General features: G+C 58.6%; 1 protein-coding gene across 4 annotated transcripts in view; it reads right to left on the minus strand.

Annotated features, from left to right (window-relative positions):
• The window catches only part of USP36 (ubiquitin specific peptidase 36), a 35,957-nt gene that overhangs the window by 8,591 nt on the left and 12,433 nt on the right, over positions 1 to 14,933 (minus strand). For all 4 annotated transcript variants that reach the window (XR_013552186.2, XM_078438064.2, XM_078438062.2 and 1 more), the window contains exons 7-14: positions 10,947 to 11,014; positions 10,410 to 10,480; positions 9,677 to 9,759; positions 8,587 to 8,698; positions 5,410 to 5,550; positions 4,405 to 4,505; positions 3,654 to 3,792; positions 423 to 1,082 (exon numbers count right to left, since the gene is read on the minus strand). Coding sequence is in view for 3 of the 4 variants with exons in the window: in XM_078438064.2 (XP_078294190.2) it covers positions 423 to 1,082; positions 3,654 to 3,792; positions 4,405 to 4,505; positions 5,410 to 5,550; positions 8,587 to 8,698; positions 9,677 to 9,759; positions 10,410 to 10,480; positions 10,947 to 11,014 (1,375 nt within the window). In the remaining variant the exon portion in view is untranslated. The remainder of the gene's footprint in view (positions 1 to 422; positions 1,083 to 3,653; positions 3,793 to 4,404; positions 4,506 to 5,409; positions 5,551 to 8,586; positions 8,699 to 9,676; positions 9,760 to 10,409; positions 10,481 to 10,946; positions 11,015 to 14,933) is intronic.

Raw genomic sequence — 14,933 nt, forward strand, 5'->3', positions numbered from 1 at the left:
TAGAAACAAAAAGGAGAAAAGGAAGGAAATCGAAGCAAAAGTCTCAGCACAACAGTCGCCTCCTCGAGCCTCGTGCTACACGCAGAGGTGCAGCCCGCCCGCGTCCTGCCCGCCCACCGCACCTGCCCCGTCCTCCCCGAGGCTTCCGCGAGAGATCCTGCCTACGGACGGATCCGGGGGACCGCCACCTCGCCCCGACCCCCGACAGCCACACGCAGTACTCCCACACCAGCGTCCCCCGGGCCCCCGCCCGCGCCCGGGGCGGCCCTGTGTACCCTGCGAGCGCCCACAACCACTCTGTTCCTCTGGTCGAGGGGGGGGGCCAAAGGCCCCACCACAACCCCCACCCCCAAGACTAGCACCAAACCTGCTCTTTGAACTCTACAGACACACTTCCTGCGGCGAGACCCTCACACACCCACCTTCTTGGCAGAAAGGGCCAGTTTTTTGGCTGGTGGAGGAGACATGATGCTTGCGGGCTCAGTGGCGGTGGTGCTCAGGACGGGGGGCTTGGGCTTCGCCGCCTTGGAGTCCTCTCCGCCCGGCAGCGCTCTGGGGTTTGTTCCCTGAGAATCACCCGAGGGGGCGGCTCCGCTCTCGGGCGTTGGGGGGGCCTTGGTGGGGTCGCTGCTGGCGGAGTGCTCCGGGCTGGGACCACCAGAACCCCTCCTGTCGGGCTCGGGACGCTCGCTGCCCGCCGCGGGCCCGCTGGCAGTCACTCCGGCCGGGAGCCTGGGTGAGGTAGAGGGGGCAGCAGCCCTGCCGTCCCAGGAGCCGGGCCTGTGGCCCTCGCCCCTGCCGCCGCTCCCGGTGCTGGTACCGTGGAGCCCCTGAGAAGCTCTGCGTGACGGGGACACGAACTGCAGGGGACTCGGCTTCTTGACTTTCTTTCCGGGCTCATCCAGAATGGTCGGAGTGTTGGGGGGCGTTTTGGAGAGTCGGGGGGAAGGGGACCCCAAGGGTGGCTTTGGAGGAACGTATCCATTCTGAGACTTCAGACCCAACACGGAGCCGTTTCTGGAAACAAGCACGCCGAGCTCCTCAGTGGCCTGCAGCTTCTTCAGCGTCGCGGGGTCCGGTCGCTGGAGGAGAGCAAGCAGGGGACACGGTCACACCCGGGAGGGAGCAGGGGACACGGTGACACCCGGGAGGGAGCGCGGGCCGGCGGCTCCCCCCGCGAGGTCAAAGCACCGTCAGAGGCAGGCAGGGTCCCTGCCAAGCAATTCAAGACGGATTATCCGGGGGGGGACACACAGTAAGGACGCTGTTGCTTCTCTGAACGGTGGTGGGATTTTGTGAGTCGTGCGCACGTGGGGATCTTTATGGTCACCTTTACTGAAAGCAGGACGTTTTCATCAGGAGTCAAGAAACACAAAAAAGCGTAAAGTAAAAAAAACATGTACCCGAGCCGCACCCCTCGGCTAAACGTCGGCACAGATCGACACACTGGCGTCCCCTCCGGCCGGCCCTGCCTCCCGAGGGCTCTGGCCCACACGGGGGCGTCCGGGCCCACCAGCGCGCTTTCCCGAAGCATCGTCACTCCTCTCAGTAAAGGTCTTCCTGTGTGCCCAGCAAGCACCTCGGTGAACAGTTTACATAAGCTGCCCTGCCTCCCGCTGCCGCGGAAACGAACCGCGCCATGGGGTTCCAGGTACCCTTCCGGGCACCCCAACTCCTCCTCCAGACTCCTCGCAGCGGCGTCCGTGCCGTCCCTGGTTTAAATGCTCCGCGAGGCCGGTGTCTGCAGCCTGCCGGCCTCACCGCCCGCCTGGTTCAGGTCTAGGAGTCCGAGCTTACAACTGCTGGCCGAATGAACCACCAAAAGACCAGACCTTTTCCCTATTTACTGCTCGGTGCTCGTGTTTTCGGGACGGAATTCCGAGGCCGGGAGCACTTCCGTGAATTCTGAGACACGCTGCCGACGCATTTACCAAACTCTCACCAGCAAGAGCTACTGGTTCCTTCTCAAAACGTTCGCTAATTTCACACCGCTGCTGGCTCTACCGTTAACACTCGTACGCTCTGACACGTCACCTGCACGGGTCCTCTGTGCGTGAGAAACGTTCACCTTTTGCTGGATTTGCTGCACAAATTTTTAGACGCTTTGTCGTTTCTTTTTTTCTAATATCTCACACTCAAAACTTCAAATGTTAGTTTACCCAATTTATGATTTGTTTTTCGAGGTTTTCTCTCTTACAAAGTCTTCCCTCTTCTGGAAGTTTACCGAACATGCACTTCTATTTTCTTCCGAGTTTTCCTCTCTTTTGTCTCTACGCTCAACAACGATTTATCCTTTATTTACATTCTTTGCAAAGAGTATACGTCTTCCCACTGCACTGCGAGACCTTCTCGTCGATGGAGCACTGACACTTATGTAACCTACAGAATGTTATTTAAAATAAAATGGCTTTGGGGGCACCTGGGTGGCTCATTCAGTTGAGCATCCGACTCTTGATTTTGGATCAGGTCATGATCCCAGGGTTGTGGGGTCGAGCCCCGTGTCGTGCTCCACGCTGAGCGCGAAGCCTGCTTAAGATGCTCTCCCCCTCCCCCCGCCCCTCTCCCCTAGTCGTGCTCTAAAATAAAAAATAAAATAAAGGGAAAAGGATTTTGTCAATTGCAGTATGTGTGGAACGTTATCTTCATGATGCTGAGGCGTGTGGCCCCGCGGGCGGACTGCAACGACACCCCGCCCCTCCCTACGGTGTTTCTGAGCACAGCTGAGGCTTACGACTCCTGGTCTGGGCCACAGGTCGTGGCCTTTCTTTGCTGGGTCAACCCAACGCTTCTAATTCTCACGTGTTGGCAGGGAAACACAGATCTGCAAAAATGACCAGACCCCCGCAGACCGCGAAGGGCCCCCACCTCCCGGCAGCCTGCGTTTGGATTTGATCTTCAGACCAAAGGGGAAGGTTCACAGAAGCGGCCGACAGAAAGGACCGATCTGTTTCTCAACGACAGCCGGTGTTACGGTAAGGAAATCCCTCGCTACTTTGGTCAGTATGACTGGTTTTCAGTAGAAAAATTCAAATATTACACAAAAATAACTTGAAAAGGAGGGTATTTCCTTATTGCTAACGTTTTTCCACCTTAGATCTCTCGCTCGCTCTCTCCCTCCGCGTATCCGTACGTGCGCACACGTACACGTATGACGTTTCCTTTCCTAACCACCTCAATACGTTTTAGACATGATGTCCCCTTGCTCCTAAAAACGGCCGTGTATGTTCCTCAGAACACGGATGTTTTCTTAACCTGATCACAGCAGGATTATCAAAAGCAGGAAATTAACATTGCTAGAAACCGCTCACGTTTCCAACATTAAGTCGTGGAGACAAAAACGACGCCTTCCCGGACGCGTCGGGGCGAGGACACGCTTGGCGAGCCCGTCACCGCACTTGTGCACGGCAGCTGGTCTGAGGGGCACGCGGAGCCACGGCCTGACTCGCTCGCTGGCTCAGGGTTTCTCCTCGCTGTCCCTTCCGCCCCTCACCCAGTGTCAGCCTGTGACCAGTTTGAGAGAGAACACGGAATAAACCAGGACAAACCGAGCTCTCCTGCCATCGGGCAGTGAAGAGCGCTGGGGGCCCCAGGACCCCCTAGGGGCGCAGGCAGGAGGATCCGCTGCGAAAACTCACATCCTCTTAAACAAGTACCTTTCCGGTCAGCGGGGAGCAAAGAGTCCCGTTGCCAACATTCTTCCTGAAGCGGTCGGCGACCACACCTGCCCGGCCGGGAGCCGAGGACGCCGTCCTGGGGAGGGAGCCGTCAGGACTCTTCTTAGAGCCCGGGATTCTGTCAGAGGAAGAACACGGTCCGGTTCTCTGAGCTCTCACCCCCCCTTACACCACGGCGGCCGTCACACAGCCTCGGACGTCCGCTCGGCACAGGCAGGGAGCGCGTCAGGGTCAGAGCCCTTCCGAGACTGAACTCTCGCTTCACCAGAAAGCCAGAGGACCCCCCCCCCCCCCCGCGCCACCCCACCCCACTCAATCGCTGCGTTCAAATTCAGCAGGACGCGGACGAGGCAGCAAAAATGCCTACAGTCTCCACGTCCTCCAACCTCTAGGTCGGGGACAACCGGCCCCAAGAGAAGGGGCCCCGCCGCGGCCGCCGTCCAGACACGACACGTGGCGTCTGGGGCAGCAACAGAAAATAACAGGCAACTCCCCCACTCGCATTCAACGTGGAGCAGGCAGAGTCCTGCTCTGGCCCCCCCAGAGGGAGCCGCCGTCACGACGGCCAGGCAGGCGGGCCTAAAGGAGCAGTTCCTGGCGGACGCTCCCCCCTGCACACGGCCCGCCCACGCAGCCCACCGTCACGCGCACGCGGCAACGGGCACGGGGGAGCCCGCGGCCCACAGCAGAGGAGACGGGCTCGCAGACGGCGGGGGGCGAAAAGACTCACTGCATGTAGAAGAGCACGTAGGCCTGCTGGTTCAGAACCACCTTGATGTTGCTGGAACGGACCGAGGAATCGTTCATCTGGTACCACTGTCCGTTGCTTGCCTGGAGCGGCACGGGGTGTGGGAGAAAACGACACAAAACCAAACAATCAACACGCGTCTGTAAGCCGTACCTTTGAAAGAAGGAAATAAAAAAATCTGCTGGCAGGGGCGCCTGGGGGGCTCAGTCGGTTAAGCGTCTGACTTCGGCTCAGGTTGTGATCTCACAGTTCGTGGGTTCGAGCCCAGTGTCGGGCTCTGGGCTGACAGCTCTGAGCCTGGAGCCTGCTTTGGATTCTGTGTCTCCCTCTCTCCCTGCTCCTCCCCCATTCGCACTCTGTCTCTCCCTTTCAAAAATAAATAAACGGGTGGCTCAGTCGGTTGAGCGTCCGACTTCAGTTCAGGTCACGATCTCACGGTTCACAAATTCGAGCCCCGCGTCAGGGTCTGTGCTGACAGCTCGGAGCCTGGAGCCCGCTTCCAATTCTGTCTCCCTCGCTCTCTGCCCCTCCCCTGCTCACGCTCTGTCCTCCTCGCTCTCAAAAACAAATAAACACAAAAAACAATCTGCTGTTAACTGCCACGTATACCCGTGTGCTGTCAATGACCTCGTGTTAAAACGTCCAGCGCTGCTCTCGCCCCGAATCCCCGCTCCCTCCTGGTGCAAGGCCGCCTAGGGTCTGATCTGCACAGCGTCTCCCACCAACACCCGGCCGTCCTGGGCCGCCTCCAGGCTGCTGGAGGCAGCCTCCCCCCCCCCCGGAGTCTCAGCCAAGTCCAAGGACACTAAAGATCCTGGCGCGACGGGTTCTAAAGACATCTCTGCCCTCCGTTCGCTGAAGCACCGAAGGGACCGGGACGCAGCCACAAACGTGGCCACCTTCCACGGGCACGGCACGCCTGCCCCCAGGAGGCAGAGCACGCGCGCCGCCACCGGCCGCCGACGCACCTGGACACGGAGCACTGACCTTCACGTAGCAGTAGTAGTGGCCCGCGTGGCAGCTGTAGCCAGAGTGCACGAGGACCGCGTACAGCCCGTACATGACGGGCTCGCCGCTGCTCTGGGACATGTACGGACGGAGGTTCAGGAATTCCGGGTAGCCCACATCCTGAAGGAAAAGCCCAGACGAGGCGACGGAGATGCGTCAGCGAGAGGAGGTCAGTTCGCCCCCTCCACCCACAGCTACATAAAACGCACGATCGGCTGGTCTCTGACAACCGGGGGGCAACCAGGCCACGCGGCAACGCTGCGGCAAGAGCCCCTCAGCCAAGGGTGAAAATACAGGACGCAGAGAAGGGCGTCTTCCATCCGACCGACGTGAAACTATTTCATCGTCCTGTTGAGTGACACCTGGACGACCATGTCTCCCTGCGCGGGCCCCCAGCGTAAGGCGAGAAATAGCTCGTGCCCTCCACGCCACCGTAAGGAGCACTGGGGGGGATCAGGGAGGCCATGGCCCGGTCTGGGTCTTCAGAGAAAACGGTGCTCACTCCACGGAGCCCACTGTCACAGTAGGTCAAAACCAGAACCAAGCGCATCGGGACAGAGGTCTCGTGCCAGAATTTATTTCAAATTTGACAGTTTTCCACGGGGAAGTATTTTCACAAATTATCTCTGAGGGGCACCTGGGTGGCTCAGTTGGTTAGGCATCTGACTCTTGACTTTGGCTCAGGTCATCCTTTTTTTTTTTTTTTTTTTTTTTTTTTTAACATTTGCTCATTTTTGAAAGACAGAGTGCAAACGGGGGAGGGCTAGAGACAGAGGGAGACACAGAATCCGAAGCAGGCCCCAGGCCCCGAGCTGTTAGCACAGAGCCTGATGCGGGGCTCGAACCCACAGACCGTGAGATCATGACCTGAGCCGAGGTCGGACGCTTAACCGACTGAGCCACACAGGCGCCCCCTCCCCCGCCTTTTTTTTAAAACAAGGCTCAGGTCATTCTTACAGTTTGTGGGATCGAGCCCCGTGCTTAATGTTGGGCATGGAGCCTGCTTAAGTCTCTCTCTCCCTGCACCCCTGCCCCGCTCATGCCTCCCTCTCTCTCTCTCTCAAAAACAAAATTACCTCTGAATGATAGATTTACCTGCATCTCTGCCTATACACAAACAGACGCTTTTAAACACGAAGTATGAGTTACGTAGTGTGAACCACGGAGCAGAGTCTGACAAGCGTGTACTGACCCTTATTCCTATCGAGACACAGACATCAAGCCGGAAGTCTCGTAACCCCGGGAAATACTGCATCTCAAATACCCACTGTTGTGATTTCTGTCGCCGTCTATCAGCTCTGACTGTTTCGGAGCTTTATACCATTAGAGACCTGGAACGTGTACTTTTCTTTTTTAAAGAGAGATTAAAAAAAAAAAAAAAAAAAGTTTACTTATTTATTTTGAGGGAGAGAGAGGGAGGGGCAGAGACAGAGAAGGGACAGAATCCCAAGCAGGTTCTGAGCCATCAGCCACCAGTGCAGAGCCTGACAAGGGGCTCGAACCATGAGACCGTGACCTGAGCCGAAAATGACAAACTCGGAATCTCAACAAACTCAACACACAGGAAGCTCACGGGCCCCCATCCAATCCTGCCAGATATGGGCCCCCAGATCAAACAGTTTTCTGATGGAAAACTAGTTCCGGGACATACTAAGGTGAAATATGAGCTCTTTAGGGCAAAACCACGACGATCTCATTTACCACTAAGTCCCGCCGACTTCCCACAGCACTGACGGCACGGTACGACCTAAGCACATTAAGTGTGAGTAAAATGAATGAATGAATGACCGGATCCCCAAACAATTAACTTCAGAAAACCCTTCATAACCTAAGTCCCCTCTGGGAAATTCAAAATGCAACACAGCTGATTAATAAAGGCTCTGAGAAGGCCTGTAATTCCAAAGAATTGCTGAACTGCAGCTTGGCAGTTCCCAAACTCAGCTGGGCAGATGCTTTCAAAGTACAACACAGTTGTATGTACAAAATACGGTCTTTTGTAAACACACAGCACAGACGTTGCGCAGAACACAAGTTTGGGAAATGGTGCTCTAAGTCAGCCCCCATCACCGCATCACTGCCAGCAAGGAAACTGGGGCTCAGATAAGTGCCCTCCCCAAACCACATCATCAGCTCTAACCGCTTTCATGACATGACATCTTCTGTTAAAAACGCCATTGTGCAGGGGCACCGGCCTGGCTCAGCTCGGAGAGCACTTGACTCTCGATCTCGGGGTTGTGGGTTCAAGCCCCATGTTGAGCATAATTACTTTAAAAAGTTAACGAAGTAAAACAGAGGCTCCCGGGAGGCTCAGTCAGTTAAGCGTCCAGCTCTTGATTTTGGCTCAGGTCATGATTTCAGTTCGTGAGTTTGGGCCCCACCGACAGCGCAGAGCCTGCTTGGGGTTCCCTCTCTTTCCCCCTCTCTCTGCCCCTCCCCCACTTGTGAGTGCACATGCTCTCTCTCAAAATAAATAAACTTAAAGACAAATAAAGTAAAATTAAATTAAGTTAAAAAATAAAAGGCTCATGGGGCGCCTGGGTGGCTCGGTCGGTTAAGCATCTGAGTCTTGATTTCGGCTCCGATCACAGTCTCACGGTTCGTGGGTTCGAGCCCCATATCGAGGTCTTCACAGGTGGTGCAAAGCCTGCTTGGGATTCTCTCTCTCTCTGCCCCTCCCCTGCGCTTTCTCTTTCTCAAAAATAAACTATAAAAAAATTTTTTTTAAATAAATGACTCACTTTGATATAATAAGATAAAAAGATAAAAAAATAACAATCACTCGAAGATTCTACAAAAATGCAGGCTCTTAAGCCCTGTCTTCCTGAGACTGTAAGTCACTGGCTCAGGGGCAGAGCCTGGAACCTGCATTCTTTTTTTTTTTTTTTTTAAACGTTTATTTATTATTGAGAGACAGAGAGACACAGAGCGTGAGCAGGGGAGGGGCAGAGAGAGAGGGAGACACAGAATCCGAAGCAGGCTCCAGGCTCCGAGCCGTCCGCACAGAACCTGACACGGGGCTCGAACCCAGGAACCGCGAGATCACGACCTGAGCCGAAGTCGGTCACCCAACCGACCGAGCCCCCCAGGCGCCCCATGGAACCTGTATTCTTTAAAGGCGGCCGACCGAGCAGACTGGACACTGTAGTGAACACTCACCTTCGTGATCTTTCCCCCACTGAAGTTGGCAAAGCGTTTGAGGGAGAGGGTTAAGACGTTGGACGTTCTGTGGATGGTGAAGCGCTTGCTGGCCGGAACCTTCTTCTTGCATCTGTGAGGGGCGGCAAGTGGAAAAGGTGATCAGTCCGTGCTCTGCGTCCCTAGATCCGAATCCCCGTGACTTAAATGAAGGAACGCTACCACAGGGACCTGGGGCCGCCGAAGAGCTGGAGACTATGAAGTCTTGAGGAAGCACCTGCCCACACGGGGAAGCAACTCCACACACACAGGAAGGAGCGAGCTGGAGCGGGTGTGGCCCAGGAATGCAGGGCGGGCGGGAAATCACTGAACGTGAAGCCGGAAGACCAGGGGATGAGGGGGGAGAAGATGAAGGAAAGCAAACAGCTTCCAGGGCACAGGGAGGCCGACTCGGAGAGGGGAAGAAAGGGCAGGAATAATGAATCTGAAAAGCATCGAGAAAAATATTCTTGGCGGGGGGGTGGGGATGCCTGGGTGCCTCAGTCGGTCAAGCATCGAACTAGGTCACGATCCCGTGGTTTGTGAGTTCGAGCCCCACGTCGGGCTCTGCAATGACAGTGTGGAGCCTGCCTGGGATATACTCTCTCTCTCTTTCTCTCTCAAAGTAAATAAAGAAAGAAAAAGAATCTTCAGCGACTATCGCTTCGGAAGGAGCTAATACAAAGCACAACGTCCACGCAGTAAAATCCACGTGACCCTCAGCAGAACGAGGTCACGGTTACGTCTGCCGTGGCTGATGGAGGCCACAGAAGGCAGCTCGTCCAAGAGGCGGGACGGCAGAGGGCCACGTGGGGTCACCTTGCCGCTCTGTGTCGCCAAGGGACCCGCTTCCCGGGTGAGGAGCGCTCAGAACAGGGGCTGGCGCATCCTGAGTGCGACGCGAACCGACACCAGCTGCAAAACCGTGGCTACTCCATCTGCGTCGTGAAGAGGTTTTAGTCTTGAGACCTGTATACCCTCCTCACGAAATGTGAGTGGCGGTCACCTCCGGGGAGGGGCGGGGGTGGCTCCCCGACGGCTCGCTCTCCGCCGTGAGCAAAACGGAACTTACTTCGCACACATATAGGCGTTGTCTCCACTCAGGACATCTGGCTTCACAAAAAGCTCCAGAGCGCGCACGATGTCAGCGGCTTGCTGAGAAGGACAAAAACGGGGAAATGAATCAGCAGCGGAAGAAAAAGGCTGACTCGAGAGATGCCAAACGCAAGGTCTTTTTCAGGCTGAGGCAGCAAATCACAACAATCTACTTGCATCCAAACCGGCCTGCTGGCTGCCCCCTTCTGACACCCAGGATGTGCTGCGGAGGAGTGGGGCCAGGGGTGGGGGGGGGCGGGGCAGGGGGGTGGGGGTGGAGGCAGACGGTGACCCCGGCCACACAGGTCAGGGCAGCTGCCGCAGGACTCCCAGGCGCGCTGGCCCCACACCCTGGGCGCAGGTGACCCGGCCCCGGCTGCAGCACCCGAAGGCCGGAGCGAGACAAGGCTGCTCTCCCGAAGGCCCGCCTGCCAGCGGCTCCCTGCCCAAGTCCTGCACGTACCGTGGCTCACCCCTCATGCCTCGGGGACACAAAGCCACGTTTTATCTCGTTTTAAACGAAAGCAACGCACACAGGAAAAAGGCCAGCAACCATCGTGCAAAAACGGCGGCCCCTACTTCAAGGCGGTGACGCTCCCGGCATTTCTTTCCCTACCTGCCTGGGTCATTCGCCATCCCTGCTTCCCGGCCTCCCCCGCCTCCCCGGCCTCCGGCAAACGTGACCCAGCACAGCCGGCCGTGGTCCTTACCCGGATCTCCAGCGCTACGTCCAAGTAGGGGTCGTACGTGTCTGAGACGCTTTTGCACACCGAGCATTTCACTGCAACGGAACAAGCGGCAGTGGGCGGGGGCGGGCGCCCCCAGCGCGCCACCCCCACGTCTCCAACACCCAGAGCCGGGAGAAGCCCTCGGCCGCCGGCCCCGCGAGAACCCGCCCGCGTGCGCGCCAGCCCAGCGATGGCCTCCGTCCCAGACCGTGGCCTCGGCGGGCCCCGGGCCCCGGGCCCCAGGCCCCAGCGGCAGGGCGGAGGCCGCGTGTGAGGAGCTCAGGGGCTCAGAAAGAATAACGCCACCCTCGTCTACACGTGCCGGAGGCTCTGCTCCAGACCTCCTCCCGGGAACAGTGGGCCCGTCGGCCAAGGGTGCATCTCAGAGGAGACCGGGGCCTCCGAGGCTCGCCCAGGGCCGCCCGCCAGGAAAGGGCCCCACCTGGGCACGGACTCTCAGCCTTCCCTGATCGACATCCTCCTCCCTGACAAGGGCGTAGAGAAAGCGTCTTCACCTACCACGCGATCTGAGATAGCCTCCAAAAATCTGATGGACCAGAGTGGTTGCCTGCGTCTGACGATCCAACCTGGAAAGGAGGCCACAGCCTTCAAGAGAATGACAGTTAGCAGCCCCCGCCTGAGTCACCCCGGCCCAGTGCGCCGGGGGGGAAACCCCACCACACGGCCCGTGACCCCACCATGCGGGCACGCTCACCCTGCCCCTCGGCGGGTCCCCGGCCGCTCCCCACAGCAGCTGCCTCAAGAACCCCCTCCCGACCCCCCACCCTTGACGGGAAGTAAGAGGCCGGGGAAACGCGCCTGTGTGCCCACCCAGTCTACGACAGAAGTGCCCCATCCCCCTGGAACCCACCCCCGCCCCCGTCCGACCCCTGGCTGTCCTATGTCCAAGCCTCTCACCTGCTAAGAGGGGGAGTGAGCAGGGACACCCTCCCCCGCGCGCCCTCAGCAGGACAGCAGCGGTCATGGGTCACGGTCAAATCCCCGGCCCCATTAACCAACCAGGATCCAAGACAACCCTCGGCCTCCCACCGAGCTGCCAAGTGGAGCCACGGGGGCCCTCGCGAGCGCGCTCCCCTCCCCTGCACCCCCAGCCCTGCGGACGCCTCCCCCCGCCACCTCGACACACGCCCCACGGCGCCCTGCCCTGGCCCCTTCTCTGCCTCAGCGTGCGGGCGGCCCCGACCCGGGGAGCTCACTGAGGTGCACAAGTCTACACCACGGGGACCGACACAAGGGCACGTTTTCATCTTGTCGAGTTAGGAAAGGAAAACCAACTACCGCCACGTATCACCACCGCCATTCGCCGAAAGGAGGGATGTCTTAACTCCCCGGACCGTGGAGGACATAATCCCAGCACACGCCGGAAGCGTGTGGGAAGCCACACGTGACGGCAGCTTGGAGACCCAGGTGGCCCCAAGCCAGCCAGGAGCCTGTCCCAACAGGGGCAAACCACCGCACGGAGCCCGCCGTCCGTCCGGCCCGAGGCAGAGCCAGCTCAAGCTTCACACTAGCCCCAGGCAGGAGAAAACCCAATCCCAGCGAGCCAACTCCACGTCTGAAGGGCGGTCTGGAGAAGCCCGAGTCCTAGAGGCAGCCGGGAATCGCCCAGAGTCCCCGCAGGAAGGGGAGCCCGCGGGAGAGCGAGGCTCGGGGCGCCTGCCACCAGAGTGGCTGGGGAGGTGACGGTGGGGAAGGGCGAGCGGAGCACAGGAGAGCACACGGGGTCCTGAGGCACACACACGCCACAGGCCATCCAGCCTGTGGCGCCCAGGACAGAAGGTGCGCTCACGGCACCCTGGATTGAGAACCACGGGAGCCACCAGGCGTAGGAGCTGCGCCCAGGCGGCCCCAGTCGTGCACGGCACCGTCGGGACAGAGCAGTGAACGAGAGCCACCTCGTCCGGTGGAGACGAGCCCCCGGAAAGCACACACAAGGCAGAAGACAAAATCCCAAGCTGAAGTAAGGATCCGCGCACAAGCGTTTGGGGAGAGGAAAACCATCGTAAGAAGTTTCAGAACCAAGAACAGAAAAGAGCAAACGGAGAAAGTTAACCGGTACGGGGGAAAAAAACAGGAAATCAGGTCGGAAACGAAGCGGGAATCACGCGGGGCCCGAAGGAGACGAGACGCAAGTGAACTCGGGGGAGGGGCGCGACAAGGCGGGGACGCGTCCGGAGGAGCGGTCGAGGTGAAGAAAGGGCCGCCAGACAGAGGGGGTCCTGCGGGGGAGACCCCGACCAAGGGAGACGTAACAGGGAGGCCTTTAACACGCACCTGCCCTGAGATGGGGGTGGGACGCCGCCCCGGGCCGGGCGGAGAAGCCCCGGCGCCCCCACCGGGGGACCCCGCGTCTGGGGGCACGGCGCCCGCCTAAGTGATTGCTGCACGTTTTCAAGCCCAGACGCTCAGAACTGAGCCGATTCAAAAGCCGTGGTTCGGACACCACGGGCCCGCCGCGTAAGGCGTAAGAAGACGTTTCCAGAGTCGATGTCCGCCCGCCACGAACGTCAGCTCTGGTCACTGCTCGGGTGTCTAGGAAAGCCGACCGACAACGGTCAGCTCTACGAACGTTCCTGTGAGGCCGTCACACTTTAAAGACCGTGCACCCTTTAAGGCAAGGTCCTTGCAAGGACGAGAGAGAGAGGGACTCGCCTCAGGCAGCCCGGGGGGTGAGACGGAGGCAAAGGTAGGGATGAACGTGGGGGGAGAACGCATGACACTTGAAGTCCCGACGATGTAAGAGATAAGTCAACCCAGAGTCAGGCGTGAGAGGAGAGGGAAGGACAGAGGGACGGAGCACAAGAAGCAGTGACAAACCAAAGGGTCCAGAAAAGAGGAGGGAGGCCACCTCCACGGGTGCACGCAGAGTCGTCACCGGAACAGACGCGGGTTGTCCCAATCACCAGCCGGAAGCTCGCAAGTTGCCAAGCAAAGGAAAACCGGAGAGAGAGAAACACAGCAGGTGTGCCGGGGTAATGGTGGAGCAGTATCACAGCCGGACTAAGTCACAGCACCCGAGAAGGGGGCTGAACCTGCCCGTGGGAGAAACGGACTTCCAACAAAAGTACGGTGGTTGTATCTGACCACAGCCGTGCTTCCAAAGCAAAAGCTCCAGGAGATACAAGGAGGCTGGCGCCCGCCCAGAATCAGCACCGAGGAGGGCGGAGGCGAGGGCAGACAGGGGACAGCCACAGGACTGACGGCACAGGCCTCAAGACGGACGCGCAACGAGCGACCCCAACTACAGACTACACTGTGTCAGGTGCACGGGGACACTCACGAACCCCCACCGTCATGCATCGGGTCAGAACCGGTGCCAGGAAGTTCCATGAAGTAGAAACGTTATACATACTCTCCGTTCACAAGTTCAACTGAAAATCTTTAATAAAATCAGAAAGAAAAAAAAAGTCACTTCCACCTGCAAATCAAACCAATTCAGCTTACGCCACTCTCCTCTCACTTCGCGAAGACCAGCGACACCTTTCTCACGGACGGGTGCGTGGAAAGCACCCAACTCCCCGCTGTGCAGGTGCCCGGCCACACGTACCTCACCTGACGTCAGACCCGCTCATCTTCCACTTCTGTGCCCCAACCTGGAAGGCTCACCGCCACCTGCCTGGCTCTCCAGACCACAAACCTGGACTCCTCCCGCCCACGGGCCCAAACCCCAACCTTACCCATCCCTCCCGCATTCTCCCACCCCTGGAGGGCCTGGGTAACTGGGCTGGCTGGCAGGGTGCGTGCGTGCGTGTATGTTGCAAGGGGGGTGGGGGGGGGTCAGCTGCTGTCCTAAAACCTCTCAGGTGATTCCGTGCTGTGACCAGGCCTGGGAACCACTGCTGGGGACGTGCTGTACCCACGTGCATGGCAGTGAGGCCACATTGCTTGCCTCCCCTTTGCCCCCATAGGAGCCTTGGGGTGACCCACCCTAGGAGGCCTCCTGCAGGTAAGAGCCCAGTGGAATCTTCCTGGGAAGGCTCCCGAGGCGTCCCTGCACTACAGCATGTACTACGTGACCTCGTAGACACCGGCCATCCCCGATGGCAACTGTGTCACAAAAGGCAAGACGCGGCATAAAGTCGGCGACCCGTCACATGCTCTCAAATTTAGAACGAAGGAACAGTAACCGTGCAGAAAGTAAGCTCAAAAATCATAAACCTCCTACCCTCAAGTGTTCAAGTTCTTTCATAAAGACGTAATTCCTACCCCGCCATCCTCCGTATCAAAATAGTAAGGTGATTTCTAAAGACGGGAAGAGTCCGGGACGACAGCGGACGACCCTCACAGAGACTTGCCAGAGCATCCTCCCTGCAGCCAGCTGCGGGCACAGAGCTCCGCCCCCACCGCCCCCTTCGGAGGTGCCCCGGGGGGGCCCTGCAGTCCCTCATGTGAGCATCAGCAGGTCAAGGACCCAGAAGGCAGGGTCTACAGCGGTAAGCCTGGGGACAGAGGCACGTCTCCCGTCTCCGCGGGAACAGGGGTGAA

This window comes from Panthera onca, chromosome E1, assembly GCF_046562875.1.
Source record: "Panthera onca isolate mPanOnc1 chromosome E1, mPanOnc1 haplotype 2, whole genome shotgun sequence".
Taxonomy (NCBI): Eukaryota; Metazoa; Chordata; class Mammalia; order Carnivora; family Felidae; genus Panthera; species Panthera onca.